The 13,736-nt window shown below is 43.1% G+C and overlaps 1 protein-coding gene across 5 annotated transcripts in view; it reads left to right on the top strand.

Annotated features, from left to right (window-relative positions):
* Nucleotides 1-13,736, top strand: part of GOLGB1 (golgin B1) — a 76,610-nt gene extending 62,874 nt beyond the window's left edge. For 4 of the 5 annotated variants that reach the window (XM_010845407.1, XM_010845405.1, XM_010845403.1 and 1 more), the window contains 7 exons: nucleotides 4,444-4,609; nucleotides 4,797-4,934; nucleotides 7,405-7,560; nucleotides 8,457-8,554; nucleotides 9,000-9,134; nucleotides 11,967-12,072; nucleotides 12,332-13,736. In XM_010845407.1, coding sequence (XP_010843709.1) covers nucleotides 4,444-4,609; nucleotides 4,797-4,934; nucleotides 7,405-7,560; nucleotides 8,457-8,554; nucleotides 9,000-9,134; nucleotides 11,967-12,072; nucleotides 12,332-12,466 — 934 coding nt within the window. In that variant the 3' untranslated portion in view covers nucleotides 12,467-13,736. The remainder of the gene's footprint in view (nucleotides 1-4,443; nucleotides 4,610-4,796; nucleotides 4,935-7,404; nucleotides 7,561-8,456; nucleotides 8,555-8,999; nucleotides 9,135-11,966; nucleotides 12,073-12,331) is intronic. The other variant, XM_010845406.1, reaches the window with a different exon arrangement.

The raw sequence follows: 13,736 nt of genomic DNA, 5'->3' as shown, positions 1-13,736 counted from the left end.
TTCCAACAACACAAGAGAAGACTCTACACATCGACATTACCAGATGGCCAGCACCGAAATCAGATTGATTAATTCTTTGTAGCCAGAGATGGAGAGCTCTGTACAGTCAGCAAAAACAAGACCGGGAGGTGACTGTGGCTCAGATCATGAACTCATTGCCAAATTCAGGCTTAAATTGAAGAAAGTGGGGAAAACCACTAAACCATTCAGGTATGACCTAAATCAAATCCCTTATGATTATACAGTGGAAGTGAGAAATAGATTTAAGGGACTAGATCTGATAGAGTGCCTGATGAACTCTGGACAGGGGTTCGTGACATTGTACAGGAGATAGGGATCAAGACCATCCCCAGGAAAAAGAAATGCAAAAAAGTAAAATGGCTGTCTGAGGAGGCCTAACAAATAGTTGTGAAAAGAAGAAAAGCGGAAAGCAAAGGAGAAAAGGAAAGATAAACCCATTGGAATGCAGAGTTCCAAAGAATAGCAAGGAGAGATAAGAAAGCCTTTCTCAGCAATCAGTGCAAAGAAATAGAGGAAAACAATAGTTGGGAAGGACTAGAGATCTCTTCAAGAAGATTAGAGATACCAAGGGAACATTTCATGCAAAGATGGGCTCAATAAAGGAGAGAAGTGGTATGGACCTGACAGAAGCAGAAGATATAAGAAGAGGTGGCAAGAAAACACAGAACTGTACAAAAAAGATCTTCACAACCCAGTTAATCATAATGGTGTAATCACTCAACTAGAGCCAGACATCCTGGAATGTGAAGTTAAGTGAGCCTTAGGAAGCATTACTACAAACAAAACTAGTGGAGGTGATGGAACTCCAGTTGAGCTCTTTCAAATCCTGAAAGATGATGCTGTGAAAGTGCTGCACTCAGTATGCCAGCAAATTTGGAAAACTCAGCAATGGCCACAGGACTGGAAAAGGTCAGTTTTCATGCCAATCCCAAAGAAAAGCAATGCCAAAGAATGCTCAAACTACTGCACAGTTGCACTCATCTCACACGCTAGTAAAGTAATGCTCAAAATTCTTCAAGCCAGGCTTCAGCAAGACGTGAACCATGAACTTCCAGATGTTCAAGCTGGTTTTAGAAAAGGCAGAGGAACCAGAGATCAAATTGCCAACATCTGCTGGATCATCGAAAAAGCAAGACAGTTCCAGAAAACATCTATTTCTGCTTTATTGACTATGCCAAAGCCTTTGACTGTGGATCACAATAAACTGTGGAAAATTCTGAAAGAGGTGGGAATACCAGACCACCTGACCTGCCTCTTGAGAAACCTATATGCATGCAGGTCAGGAAGCAACAGTTAGAACTGGACATGGAACAGACTGGTTCCAAATAGGAAAAGGAGTACATCAAGGCTGTATATTGTCACCCTGCTTATTTAACTTATATGCAGAGTACATCATGAGAAATGCTGGGCTGGAAGAAGCGTAAGCTGAAATCAAGATTGCCAGGAGAAATATCAATAACCTCAGATATGCAGATGATACCACCGTTATGGCAGAAAGTGAAGAGGAGCTAAAGAGCCTCTTGATGAAAGTGAAAGAGGAGAGTGAAAAAGTTGGCTTAAAGCTCAACATTCAGAAAACTAAGATCATGGCATCTGGTCCCATCACTTCATGGGAAATAGATGGGGAAACAGTGGAAACAGTGACTTTTATTTTTGGGGGCTCCAAAATCACTACAGATGATGATTGCAGCCATGAAATTAGATGCTTACTCCTTGGAAGGAAAATTATGACCAACCTAGACAGCATATTAAAAAGCAGAGACATTACTTTGCTGACAAAGGTCCGTCTAGTCAAGGCTATTATTTTTTCCAGTAGTCATGTATGGATGTGAGAGTTGGACTATAATGAAAGCTGAGTGCTGAAGAATTGATGCTTTTGAACTGTGGTGTTGGAGAAGACTCTTGAGAGTCCCTTGGACTGCAAGGAGATCCAACCAGTCCATCCTAAAGAAGATCAGTCCTGGGTGTTCATTGGAACATCTGATGTTGAAGCTGAAACTCCAGTACTTTGGCCACCTGATGGGAAGAGCTGACTCATTTGAAAAAACCCTGATGCTGGAAAAGATTGAGGGCAGGAGGAGAAGGGGATGACAGAGGATGAGGTGGTTGGATGGCATCACCAGCTCAATGGACATGAGTTTGGGTGGGCTCCTGGAGTTGGTGTTGGATAGGGAGGCCTGGCGTGCTGCTGCTCTTGGGGTGCAAAGAGTTACACGACTGAGCGACTGAACTGAGCTGAACTAAAAGAATATTGTGTCAAGTTGCTATTATAAACGAAAGAAGAGGTGCACAGTTTTAAAGGCTTGTTTTTTGAAGCCACTTGTTCCTCTTGAAACTTCATGACAGAGATTCTGAAAGAAGACTTTCCTGATAAAGTTGACCCTTAGGGAAGAGAAAAAGAGGGAGAAAAAAATGATTTCTTGTCTATTGATTTTTTGTTTTCCTTAATTTTCTCCTTTTTCACCATTCTTTTAGCCTTTCTCTCTTTACCTTCCACATTTAAGCAGTTTTGAAGGAAAGAAAAATTATATATCAAGTGGCTGTGAGTAAATTATAAGAAGGAAAGGAAGACATTTTACTTCACCTTTAGAAGGAAGAAGACATGAAGACACAGATTTGATTCACTGGCTTTAGGACCAGTTTCTTTGCTGAATATCTTTTTAAAATAGGATCCCTGTCTTGCTCTTGAAATACTTTCAAGAAATGAGCTTTCCAAATATGAAAAAGCTGGAACATCTCATTCAGGTTTCTATGGCACTGGGGTTGGCTCATCAGAAGAGTATGGATTTATGCAATAACCTTTCTCTTCTACTTCAACTACTGGTTTGCTTATTCTGCTCTGGTTCCTGTGCTCTCTTACTTAAGGGGTAATGAGGTATAGCCCTTTTATGGCTGGTCTCTTAAGTAATCAGGCTTGTTCCTTAGCTCCTATTCTCCATTGAGGGTCTCTCCAGATTGTAACTACTTCCATCTTTCAAAAAAAAAAAGGCTATTTGAAGCTTTGTAAAAGATCTGTGATCTTTTTTGTGCATTCTCACTCTTAAACTCCTCCTTTCTTATTCTCTCTCATTTTTCACAGACAAATATCAGAGAAAGTGTATTAGAGGATTTTCTGTGCCTTTTCCATATAGTGGCCTTGTAATAAAAATTTATTTTAGTTTCTAAGTTTTATTGTTCTGCCTTTTTGAAAAAAAAAATCTGACTGTAATGCAGGTCACCTTTTGACACAGCAGGATTCTTTCATAATAGGTTTATGTCCTTTAGAAAAGAAAGGACCATTTTACCTTGCTTCTAGAGAAAAAGACAGAAAAGTCTGATGTAGTTCAAACACAGCCTTGTATTATTGGGAAAAATAGAGACTAGTCAAAGTAAAGAGATGCTACAGAAATTTGATTACAGCCCTTTTTTTTTCAGGCATAGTGTAGCGAGAAGTAGAACTAAAGAATTTGGCACAGAGGCAGTTTTGCTAGTTCTTCAGAAAATTAGCTGGAATCAAATAGAAGCTTCCCTCTTGGTCAAATGCAGGGCATAAATAAATAGCAGCAGTTTATATTTAAATCCTTCCCTCCAGAAACCCTGCCCCCTTCACAGGAAGTCATCAGATGGTTTGCCTAATAGAGGCAGATGGACATGTAGCTTCAGGAAGCTGATGCTTCCTGGGTAGTGGTTACCTCTGAGCAGCAATCAGCGTTGGAATTGCTCACCTGTGTTTGGTACGTGACATATGGTATCTCATTAAATCATCACAATAATTCTAAGGAGTAGATCGTTTATTCCCATTTCATCAATGAGGCTTAGAGAGATTAAGTAACTTTTACTCAGGGTCTCATGCCTAGTGTAGAACAGAGCCAGCATTTGAACTCAGCTCCTTCAGACTCTACAGTGGCACCCTCATAACCCTGATGTTGTTCTAAAGAATTACAGTGGTTTGTCATTCAGACACAACTGAAGTGACTTAGCATCAGCAGCCATTGCTTACAGAGTAAGTTTTATTCAGTATGGTGTTCAGTGCCCCACAGGATCTGACTTCTTTCCTCTTCACCTTCATTCCCTGCTCTATCCACTCACCACACTATGTGCTACAACAATTCCAAAAATCACTGTGTATATTCATTCATTCTTGTACTTTTGTTCTATTCTCCACCTGGAATGCTTTTCCCATTATGGAAACCTGACTCATTGTTCAGGGTTCAGATCAAATACCTGTTTTCTGTGAAATCTTCCCCAGTCCTGCCAGTTACAGTTCTCTTTTAAGTTCCTCTTCATCATCTTGCTGCACAATTCTATTTATAACATAAATTTCGCTCTGGTTATATATTTTCAACTATATCTCTACATCCCATTACATGTTTCGAATACGTAGTTATTCATCTTTGTCTCACAAGTATATTTTTGCCTATGTCTATTTCATATTTTCTCTAGGATAGAGAAGAATTCCTGGGAAATGCAAGAGAGGAGAATGAAGGAGCAGTACTTTATGGCTATTGCAGATAAAGATCAGCAGCTCAGCCATCTGCAGAACCTTGTGAGGGAATTGAGATCTTCTTCCTCACAGACTGAGACCCACAAAGTGCAGTACCAAAGACAGGTGAGTAATTCCAATGCTGATTGCTGGTTGGAGGAAACGTTTAGTTTCCTGCAAGCCAAGTGCTCATCTGCCACTATTAGGCAAGCCATCTGATGACTTCCTGTGAGGTGGGCAGGGTTTCTGGAGGGAAGGATTTAAGTATGCACAATGTTAGGAGAGAGTTTTATCAGTGTTTATATCCTGGCAGGCATCCCCAGAGACATCAGTTTCCCTCAATGGATCACAAAACCTAGTTTATGAGACAGAGCATCTTAGGACTCAGCTCAATGACAGCTTAAAAGAAATTCACCAAAAGGAGTTAAGAATTCAGCAACTGAACAGCAAGGTATGTGTTCCCTGCTAGCCTGAAGTTCAATTTCTTGTTTCCATGACTAGAAGCAAGAAGGTAAGTAGAAGCTGTTTAAGCTTAGGCTCTAGCTCTATTAGAAAACAAAAGTTTTACCTTTCTCAGAGCCTGGATCCCTCACCCTAAAGCACCAGACACAGGGCCATTTCTTTTTCCTCGCCTTTGCAGAGCCCTTGGGAGTGATTTGGAGAAGCCCATTCAATAAGAATGATAAAAGCCAACTCCTTTAGGAAGACATCCTACCCAACATCATCTTCCCATAACTTCTCACAAATCCTCCAGCAAGCTCCCCGGTATTTCTCACTAGTGTGTGGCAGGGAAGAGTCTCAGGAAGGAGGCTTGCATATGTGATTAGACAGAGCGATAGAGGTGAGGGGTCTGCTTTTCATTCTACTCCATTTGTAAGCTTCCTCACTGTGTATCTAATGTTGTGGAATTAAAGAAGCCAATTTGGTTTTTCCTGAACCCCAGGCTGGCTGCTCTAGACACTCTAGGAAGCATGCTGGAGTAGATGGACCTCTTTCTATGGGAAGAGCTGCTTTGCCATCTGGTCCCTAGAGCAAAGGGCAAGGCAGGAAAAAAGAAAATTATTCTCAGTGCCTTCTCATATCTGTCTTGTCCCCTCATCCATTCTTTGGCTTCTCTTCCTTCATCACCTGCTTCCCTCCCCTCACCATCTTATGAATCTTTATACTCCTGTTGTCTCTGACTAGTCAGATTATTCTCTGGCAGCACCTCACCCAGTTCTGCCTTCTTCAGAGGAACCCAGCTAGGTAGTTTATGTTAGTGCCAGGAGGAATTTGAGTGATCATTTAGACTCTGGGATCCAAAAATTAGCTTTCAGGAGGGCTATCAATATAAATGTCCAAAAATTATATACAAAATGATGTGTTTGTGTGTGTAAGTTTCTCATCACAAAAACTCAGGCATTCACCAAGGGATCTGTGATCCAAAAATGGTAAAGATCAATAGGCTGTACACAGATGAGGAAATTAAGGCCCAGAGATATTAAGTAATTTGCCCCAAATGTTAGCAGCAGGTCAGTCTGGGATAAAGATGGTAATGTACATGGAAAACACAGTGCCTGGTTTGTGTAGAAAGAAAGAAGAAAGAAAGTGAAGTAGCTCAGTCGTGTCTGACTCTTTGCAACCCCATGGACTGTAGCCTACCACACTCCTCTGTCCATGGAATTTTCTAGGCAAGAATACTGGAGGGGGTTGCCATTTCCTTCTCCAGGGGATCTTCCTGACCCAGGGATCAAACCCGGGTCTCCCGCATTGTAGGCAGATGCTTTACCGTCTGAGTCACCAGGGAAACCCCTGGTTTGTGTAGAAGGCACTCATTAAATGTTGTTAAATTCAACTAACACTGAAGTATCAGAGACTGATAACACTGTTAACTCTGGCAGAGTTAAAAAAATTTTGCATTTAAAATTTGCGTTTTTTAAAGTAGGTTAGTTGGTCACAGTGAATTGGTAAAATTACAGACCCTTTGTTGAGGGTGTTTTCTGGGAGTTTTCAGGGGGTGCTATGGTGGGGAGACTCCATAGCAGATCCTACCCAGTTCCTCTTTCAGCCTACTCAGTTGTTTCCAAAAAGTTCTGCCCTTCATAGCTCTTAACACCTCCTCTTTCTACAAAGTAGATCCCATCTCAACCTTGTTGTATTTGCTTTCCTGAAGATTAGACTGTGAGTTACTCTGGGCATTTGTCTTTCTAGGATGGTACTTGAAACTGCAGTGAATAGCCAGGGAAACATTTTTCATGTAAATATTTTAGTGGGGTAAAACACCAAAAAGGCACACAAATCACGAATACAGTCTGGTATATTTTCACGAAGTGAGGACACCTGTACAAGCAGCACCTAGATCAAGAATGAGAACATCTCCATCCCTAGGGTTGATCATTCACTTATTCATCATTCAGCAAACAAATAACTATTATCTACCTTCTGTGAGTCTAGCCATATGCTGGGTATTGAGGATACACAGTGATCCCTCATGGAGTTCATAGTTTGGGGATATTAAAGCTTCCACTAACTGGGTCCCAGCTAACTAGGAGCACTGCTTCTTGGGCTCTAGTATGGGTAGTAGCAGATGGGCTGTCAGCATAGAATGTCTCCTTTCCAAGCCGCCACCCTAATTCTTTCCATGGATGCTCAGACTTTGTTTATATCTCTACCTGATTGTGGGCCTTCCCAGGTGGTTCAGTGGTAAAGAGTCTTCCTGCCAGTGCAGGATGCAGGAAATGCAGATTCGATCCCTGGATCAGGAAGATCCCCTGGAGGAGGAAATGGCCACCTGCTCCAGTATTCTTGCCTGAAAAATCCCACGGACAGGGAGCCTGGTGGACTACAGAGTTGTAAAGAGTCAGACATGACTGAGCATGCACACTGCCTGCTCCTGGTGAAACAGTCCTGTGGGCTAGTGCTTATCGTCTCTCCTATTTCAGTTCTCTCAACTGCTGGAAGAGAAAAATACCCTTTCTATTCAGCTCTGTGACACCAGTCAGAGTCTCCGTGAGAACCAGCAGCACTACAGTGACCTTTTCAATCACTGTGCAGTCCTGGAGAAGCAGGTTCAAGAGCTGCAAGCTGTGAGTGAGAAGGTGAGGGGCTGGGGAAAGTGTTGGGAAATTGAGCACGGATTATAAAGCATAAAGCAAAGCATCGAAAAGGCTGATGTCTTCAGGCTGAAGATTAAATAGGTGTGATAAAAACAGTGAGGAGAGGAGTGAAGGAATAAGGTCCAAGAAAAGCTGAAGAGTGAATGGATTAGAAGGAAAAAGATCATCAGTGAGGTTCAGTTCAGTTCAGTCGCTCAGTTGTGTCCGACTCTTTGTGACCCCATGAACTGCAGCACACCAGGCTTCCCTGTTCCTCACCAACTCCTGGAGCTTACTCGAACTCATGTCCATTGAGTGAGGTGGTGGGAGAGAAATAAAAAAGTGAGTGGTAAACAGTGATGACTGAGGCTTTTGGAAGGCTTTTTGCTTCAGGTAATAGGAAAGCGGTAGGAAGATTTGGACCTGAGAAACAAAGTTGGCAGTGTTGTTGACACCAGTGGAGAGGAGAGGTTGTTGAAGTCGATGAAGACTGGCAATGAGTGGAGGGGAATAGGACATGGCAGGAAGAGAAGAGGGGAGGGGAGGAGTGGCTGAATCAGGCAGGGACCAGAGTGGCTTCTGGAAAGTAGATGAGTCTCCAGTAGAAGAAAGTGGGATTCAGTGACAAGCCTTGAAACTTTTGAGAGGAGAGATTCAAGAATGAGAATCTGGAGGAAAATCTAATGATGAGTTTTATGTAGGAGATTATTAGAGCAGAAGATTCTTACTTCTAAATCTGAACTTGAAGAGAGTGATAACACAGGTATTCCTCTCCAAGATTTCTCTTTTTTCTCCAGTGCCTAAGCAAGTTCTCATTCTGCCTTAAGCAAGTTCTCATTTTGCCTAAGCACAGTTTCTTGAGTGGTTTCATCACTGAATTACTAAACTTATTCTTCCAGGGGCCACTAAATATAGATGTTGCTCCAGGAGCTCCCCAGGAAAAGAATGGTGGTCACAGGAAAGGAGATGCTGAAGAACTGAGCGAGCCACAGCTAAGGTGGGGGAGCAGCTCTCAACCCTGGAGTGTGTGCTGTGTAGGCAGCATTTGGGTGGTCATCTAGTTAGAATGGAAGTCCATTGTATGGATTTAATGTGTCGTCTTTTCTTACTGGCCTCACAGGATTAATGTGAGGATTATAAAGTAACAATTATAATAACAAATTGTGTGTGAGTAGTGTATGAAACAGACCCTCCCTACTCACACATATTTTACTAAGATTATGATATTCAGATGAGAGATATTCAGAAGTCCTTAAAATCTCTTATGGCATTTCCCGCAGCTTTATTTAATCCTTAGACAGGCGTTCTTTTAAAATACTCATTGTGTTTGTACAGCCTTCTATAAATGTCCATGCTTTATAACCTTGGGAAGACTTCGAATCCCTGTATCAGCAACTCTGTCCTGCATCTAGTGATGCTGTTGTTTTCCTTTTGTCCTGAAGCTTTTCTGAGGCCCAGAAGCAGCTCTGCAACACTAAACAGGAGATGAACGAATTGAGAAAACTGTTGGAAGAAGAACGAGACCAAAGAGCGGCTGCTGAAGCTGCCCTCTCCATGGCCGAGGAGCAGATCAGGCGGTAAAGGACTGAAGGACACAGCCTTTCTTCATTTCTGACCCTTTCTGATTCTCTGTGTGTGTGTGTGTGCTTAGTCGCTCAGTCATGTCCGATTCTTTATGACCCTGTGGACTGTAGCCCACCGGGCTTCTCTGTCCATGGGGATTCTCCAGGCAAGAATACTAGAGTGGATTGCCATGCCTTCCTCCAGGGGATCTTCCCAACCCAGGGATCAAACCCAGTTCTCCCACATTGCAGGTGGATTATTTACTGTCTGAACCACCAGGGAAGCCCAAGAATACTGGAGTGGGTAGCCTATCCCTTCTTTAGAGGATCTTCCCAACCCAAGGGTCGAACTAGGGTCTCCTGCATTGCAGGTGGATTCTTTCAGCTGAGCTACCAGAGAAGCCCTTTTTGATTATACTTGTGTGCATTTCATGGCCAGACTTGGGAATAAAAAGGATCTAGTTCTCATCCTGAGATGGGTGCTGTAGCAAGAGTGGGATCAAGGCAAGCCATGGTAATCCAAGCTCAGCCCATCCACAATTCCCTCTTTGGCCCTGATGCAGAATGGAAACCGAGGCAGCTAATCGAGCGCTGCCTCCCCAGACCTGGCACTGCTGTTGTCCTGTTAGCACCCGACACACTCCACAATGCCAATGGAGCTCAGTGGGCTTACCGTTTAAAAGCAGCTCACCAATGCTTACAAACCTCTCAGCCTTACTCAGCCTGGCCTACAGACCGTGACAGACTGACCTGCATGGTGCCAGACCATGCTGTCTGCATCAAGGCTGCCCCTAGAAAGCTTATCTTATGGAGGAACAGACACAGAAGGGGTCCTTTGCAGCCAATTGGGCTCTCATGAGGAGAACAGGCAGGGTGGAGCTAGGCTGGGCACATTAAGTTTCTCTTTCCAGGCTCACAAATCAGATTAAAGTGTTCCTTCACTCCTGAGAAAAGTGTGGGCCCTGTAAAGACAGTGCAGGAGTTTTAGGCTAATCAACATCCCTTCATGTGGAGGAAACATCAGGAGTAGAGTTCCAGCCTCCCCACACAATTAAGTGCATCCCTCTAGGCAAATGCTTGATCAAGTGTGTGCTGTGTTACTTGCAGCCCCTTGATACAATTCTCATGGGTTTCTGTTTGTTTTTGTGTTTTTTTGAAGGATAATTGCTTTACAGAATTTTGCTGTTTTCTGTCAAACCTCGACATGAATCAGCCATACGTATACATATGTCCCCTCCCTTTGAAACTCCCTCCCATCTCCTCCCCATCACACCCCTCTAGGTTGATAGAGAGCCCGTATTTGAGTTTCCTGAGCCATACAGCAAATTCCAGTTGGCTATCTATTTTATATATGGCAATCTGAGTTTCCATGTCCCTCTTTCCACACATCTCACCCTCTCCTGCCCTCTCCCCATGTCCATAAGTCTATTCTCTATGTCTGTTTCTCCACTGTTGCCCTGTAAATAAATTCTTCAGTACCATTTTTCTAGACCCCATATATATGTGTTAGAATATGGTATTTATCTTTCTCTTTCTGACTCACTTCACTCTGTATAATAGGTTCTGGGTATCTACCTCATAAGAACTAACTCAAATGCGTTCCTTTTTATGGCTGAGTCATATTCCATTGTGTATATGTACCACAACTTCTTTATCCATTCATCTGTCAATGGACATCTAGGTTGCTTTCATGTTCTAGCTATTGTAAATAGTGCTGCAGTGTACAATGGGATACATGTTTCTCTATTAATTTTGGTTTCCTTGGGGTATATGCCTAGGAGTGGGATTGCTGGGTCCTATGGTGATTTTATACCTAATTTTTTAAGGGATCTCCATACAGTCTTCCATAGTGGCTGTATCAATTTACATTCCCCACCAACAGTGCAGGAGCATTCCCTTTTCTCCACACCCTCTCCAGCATTTATTGGTTGTAGACTTTTTGATGAGGGCCATTCTGACCAGTGTGAGATGATATTTCATTGTAGTTTTGATTTGAATTTCTCTAATAATGAGTGATGTTGAGCATCTTTTCATGTGTTTATTTCCCATCTGTATGTCTTCTTTGGAGTCTGTTTATGTCTTTTCCCCACTTTTTGATTAGGTTGTTTGTTTTTCTGATACTGAGTTGTATGAGCTGCTTATATATTTTGGAAATTAATCCTTTGTCAGATGTTTCATTTGCTATTATTTTCTCCCATTCTGAGGGTCAATTCTTGTTTTTAAGAGAAACCATTGAGTGGATAAAAACAGCTTCTTCATTAAATGGAGAAGTTCCAGTATTAAATAAATAAGCAAGTTAAGCAAAAAATGAAACAGAAAGCAATAGAGGCTGTAGTTCAGTTTAATTGTAAAAACCCCACAAAAATCTTTCTTGAATTCTTTTGCCTATTAGATTTTAATAAACAGGGAAAAAAATTAAAAGAGTTCCTCTGAGCCAGGTGTGGCGTAGCAGGAAAAAAAGAGCATGGGGTTTAGAGACACAGCTGGGTTTTGAATTCTGGCTTTACATCTTACTGGATGTACCATTGTGGACAAGTACTTTTTCCCTCTTTAAGTCTTACTTTGAAGATAATAACACCAACATTAAACCTGAGGATTAAATGTATGTAAAGCACCTGATCCAGCATCTGATACACAGTAGGCAGTCAGTTCTTGGTAATTATTACCATCTCTGCTGCTGCTACTGAAAGAAACCTGTCTACGCTTTCACTCCTTGCATGGGGACGGAGCCATGGGAGCTGCAAGTCCCTTACACTGCATCCCATGGCAAGATGTCCAGGGTGATTTCACCTGATCAGCCTCTCATGCCATGAACCAATGCCTCTTTTTTTTTTTCCCTCAATTCAGGTTGGAGCATGGTGAATGGGACTCTCCCCGGTCTCCTATCATTGGCTCCTGCGGCTCCCAGGAGCAGGCGCTGTTAATAGATCTTACGAGCAGCAGTTGTCGGAGGGTAAGAAGGGAGAAGGCTGAAGAGAGGGCACTGTGCTATCAGACGGGCTGGCTGTGTTGAGGGCAAGGGGTCAAGGAGAAGGAACATGGGCCTGAGACTGGAAGGGTATGGAAGGCTGAAGGAAACTATTGGGATGTACCACGCTGCTGGCCCCAAGGAGCTTTCCTTTCAGGATGCCTCTTCTCTGCAGTGGTTGGAGAAAGAAACAGGGCAGATCTCTCTAGGGTGAAACTCTCTGACTTCCACATTTTCTTTTCAGACCCGGAGTGGTGCTGGATGGAAGCGGGTCCTGCGTTCGCTCTGTCACTCCCGGACGAGGGTGCCCCTGCTGGCAGCTGTCTACTTTCTGATGGTTCATGTCCTACTTGTTCTATGTCTCACAGGCCATCTCTAAACCTAGTTCTCACCTTCTGGACCACTCCCCCCAGAACTTGGGATTCCCTCACCTCTAACATCAAAACCATCAATTCCAGTGGAACAGTCTTCCCACTTACAGGTCCTCTTCTCCAATTCTCCACAGAAAGTGCCTGTAAAAACAGAGGTGGATATGAGCACAGGTTAGAGCTGCAGGGGCCAGTGATTCTGCTTTCTCCTACTGCCCAGGGCCTGACACTTCTGCAATGGTTATTGAGCCCAATGTTTGTTCAGGTTTTGCAGGGCTCTGATATTTTATGGTCCTGTGAAAGATGCTGAGGAATGTCTTTCAGCCAGGAGGATGGTTCCAATAAACCTAATAATCGGAAGTCCAGTATCATTCTGATTGATACTTTCTTTCCCTCGTGTATCTTATATTTTCTCCCACTTCAGAGAGGATGTGGACCTGCCATAAACATGACAGGGGGAATGTTCCAGGGAATATTACCTCACAGGAGTATCTAATTAGGTCTCTGGCAAAATAGAGTCAGAGTGGAAGGACTCCCCAGGGGTGTTAGCTGTTGGATCACAGAGGAGGACAGCATCTCCTTCCCTGTCTGTTCAGACATACTTGGAGTGAGACTTATGGTCCTGGACTGTACGGTGAGGATCCCACTGCTTATCCCTTGATCATCACATGTGTACTGAGGTATGAAGTGGCCTGTGCCTTTCCTTTCACTGAAAGGCAAGAGGAGCTGGCTATGGATGGTGGAATTCAATACTTACCATTCCTGTGTTATCTGGATAAGCCTCCAATGTGGGCTCTACACTGGTAACCCCTAAGACAGTACACTAGGAACCAGCCCTAGGTGAGGCACTGAATCCTAGCCAGGGAGATCAGACTGGTGTGACAACCACCCCTAGCCTCCTGAAGTCCAAAGCTGCTTTGTAGTTGGTGACACTCAACTCCAGCATCTCTGCATTTCATCTACCCTCTGTGGTAACAGGGAGCTGAATATAAAATAGAGGGAGACTATAGAGAAGACAAAATATTTAAATCCAAGCCTGAGAATGACAGCCAGGTTTGAATTCCGTTTGTGCCTATTCCCCAGCCCCAATCCTTACCGATTGGTTATTTTCTCCTTTTGCACATGTCCCCTGCCTGCTCTCAATACCCAAAGAGGAGAGAGAACTGGTGGACACACTGATCTGCTCTAATCCTTTGTTCTGTGATGACCAAATCACGGTCACAGCAACCCAGGAACTTTCCTGAACAACTGTAAAATAATAAAATTATTTTCAGAATGAAA

This window comes from Bison bison, unplaced genomic scaffold, assembly GCF_000754665.1.
Source record: "Bison bison bison isolate TAMUID 2011002044 unplaced genomic scaffold, Bison_UMD1.0 scf7180017864215, whole genome shotgun sequence".
Lineage (NCBI taxonomy): Eukaryota > Metazoa > Chordata > Mammalia > Artiodactyla > Bovidae > Bison > Bison bison.
This window is presented reverse-complemented; position numbering and strand designations above follow the sequence as displayed.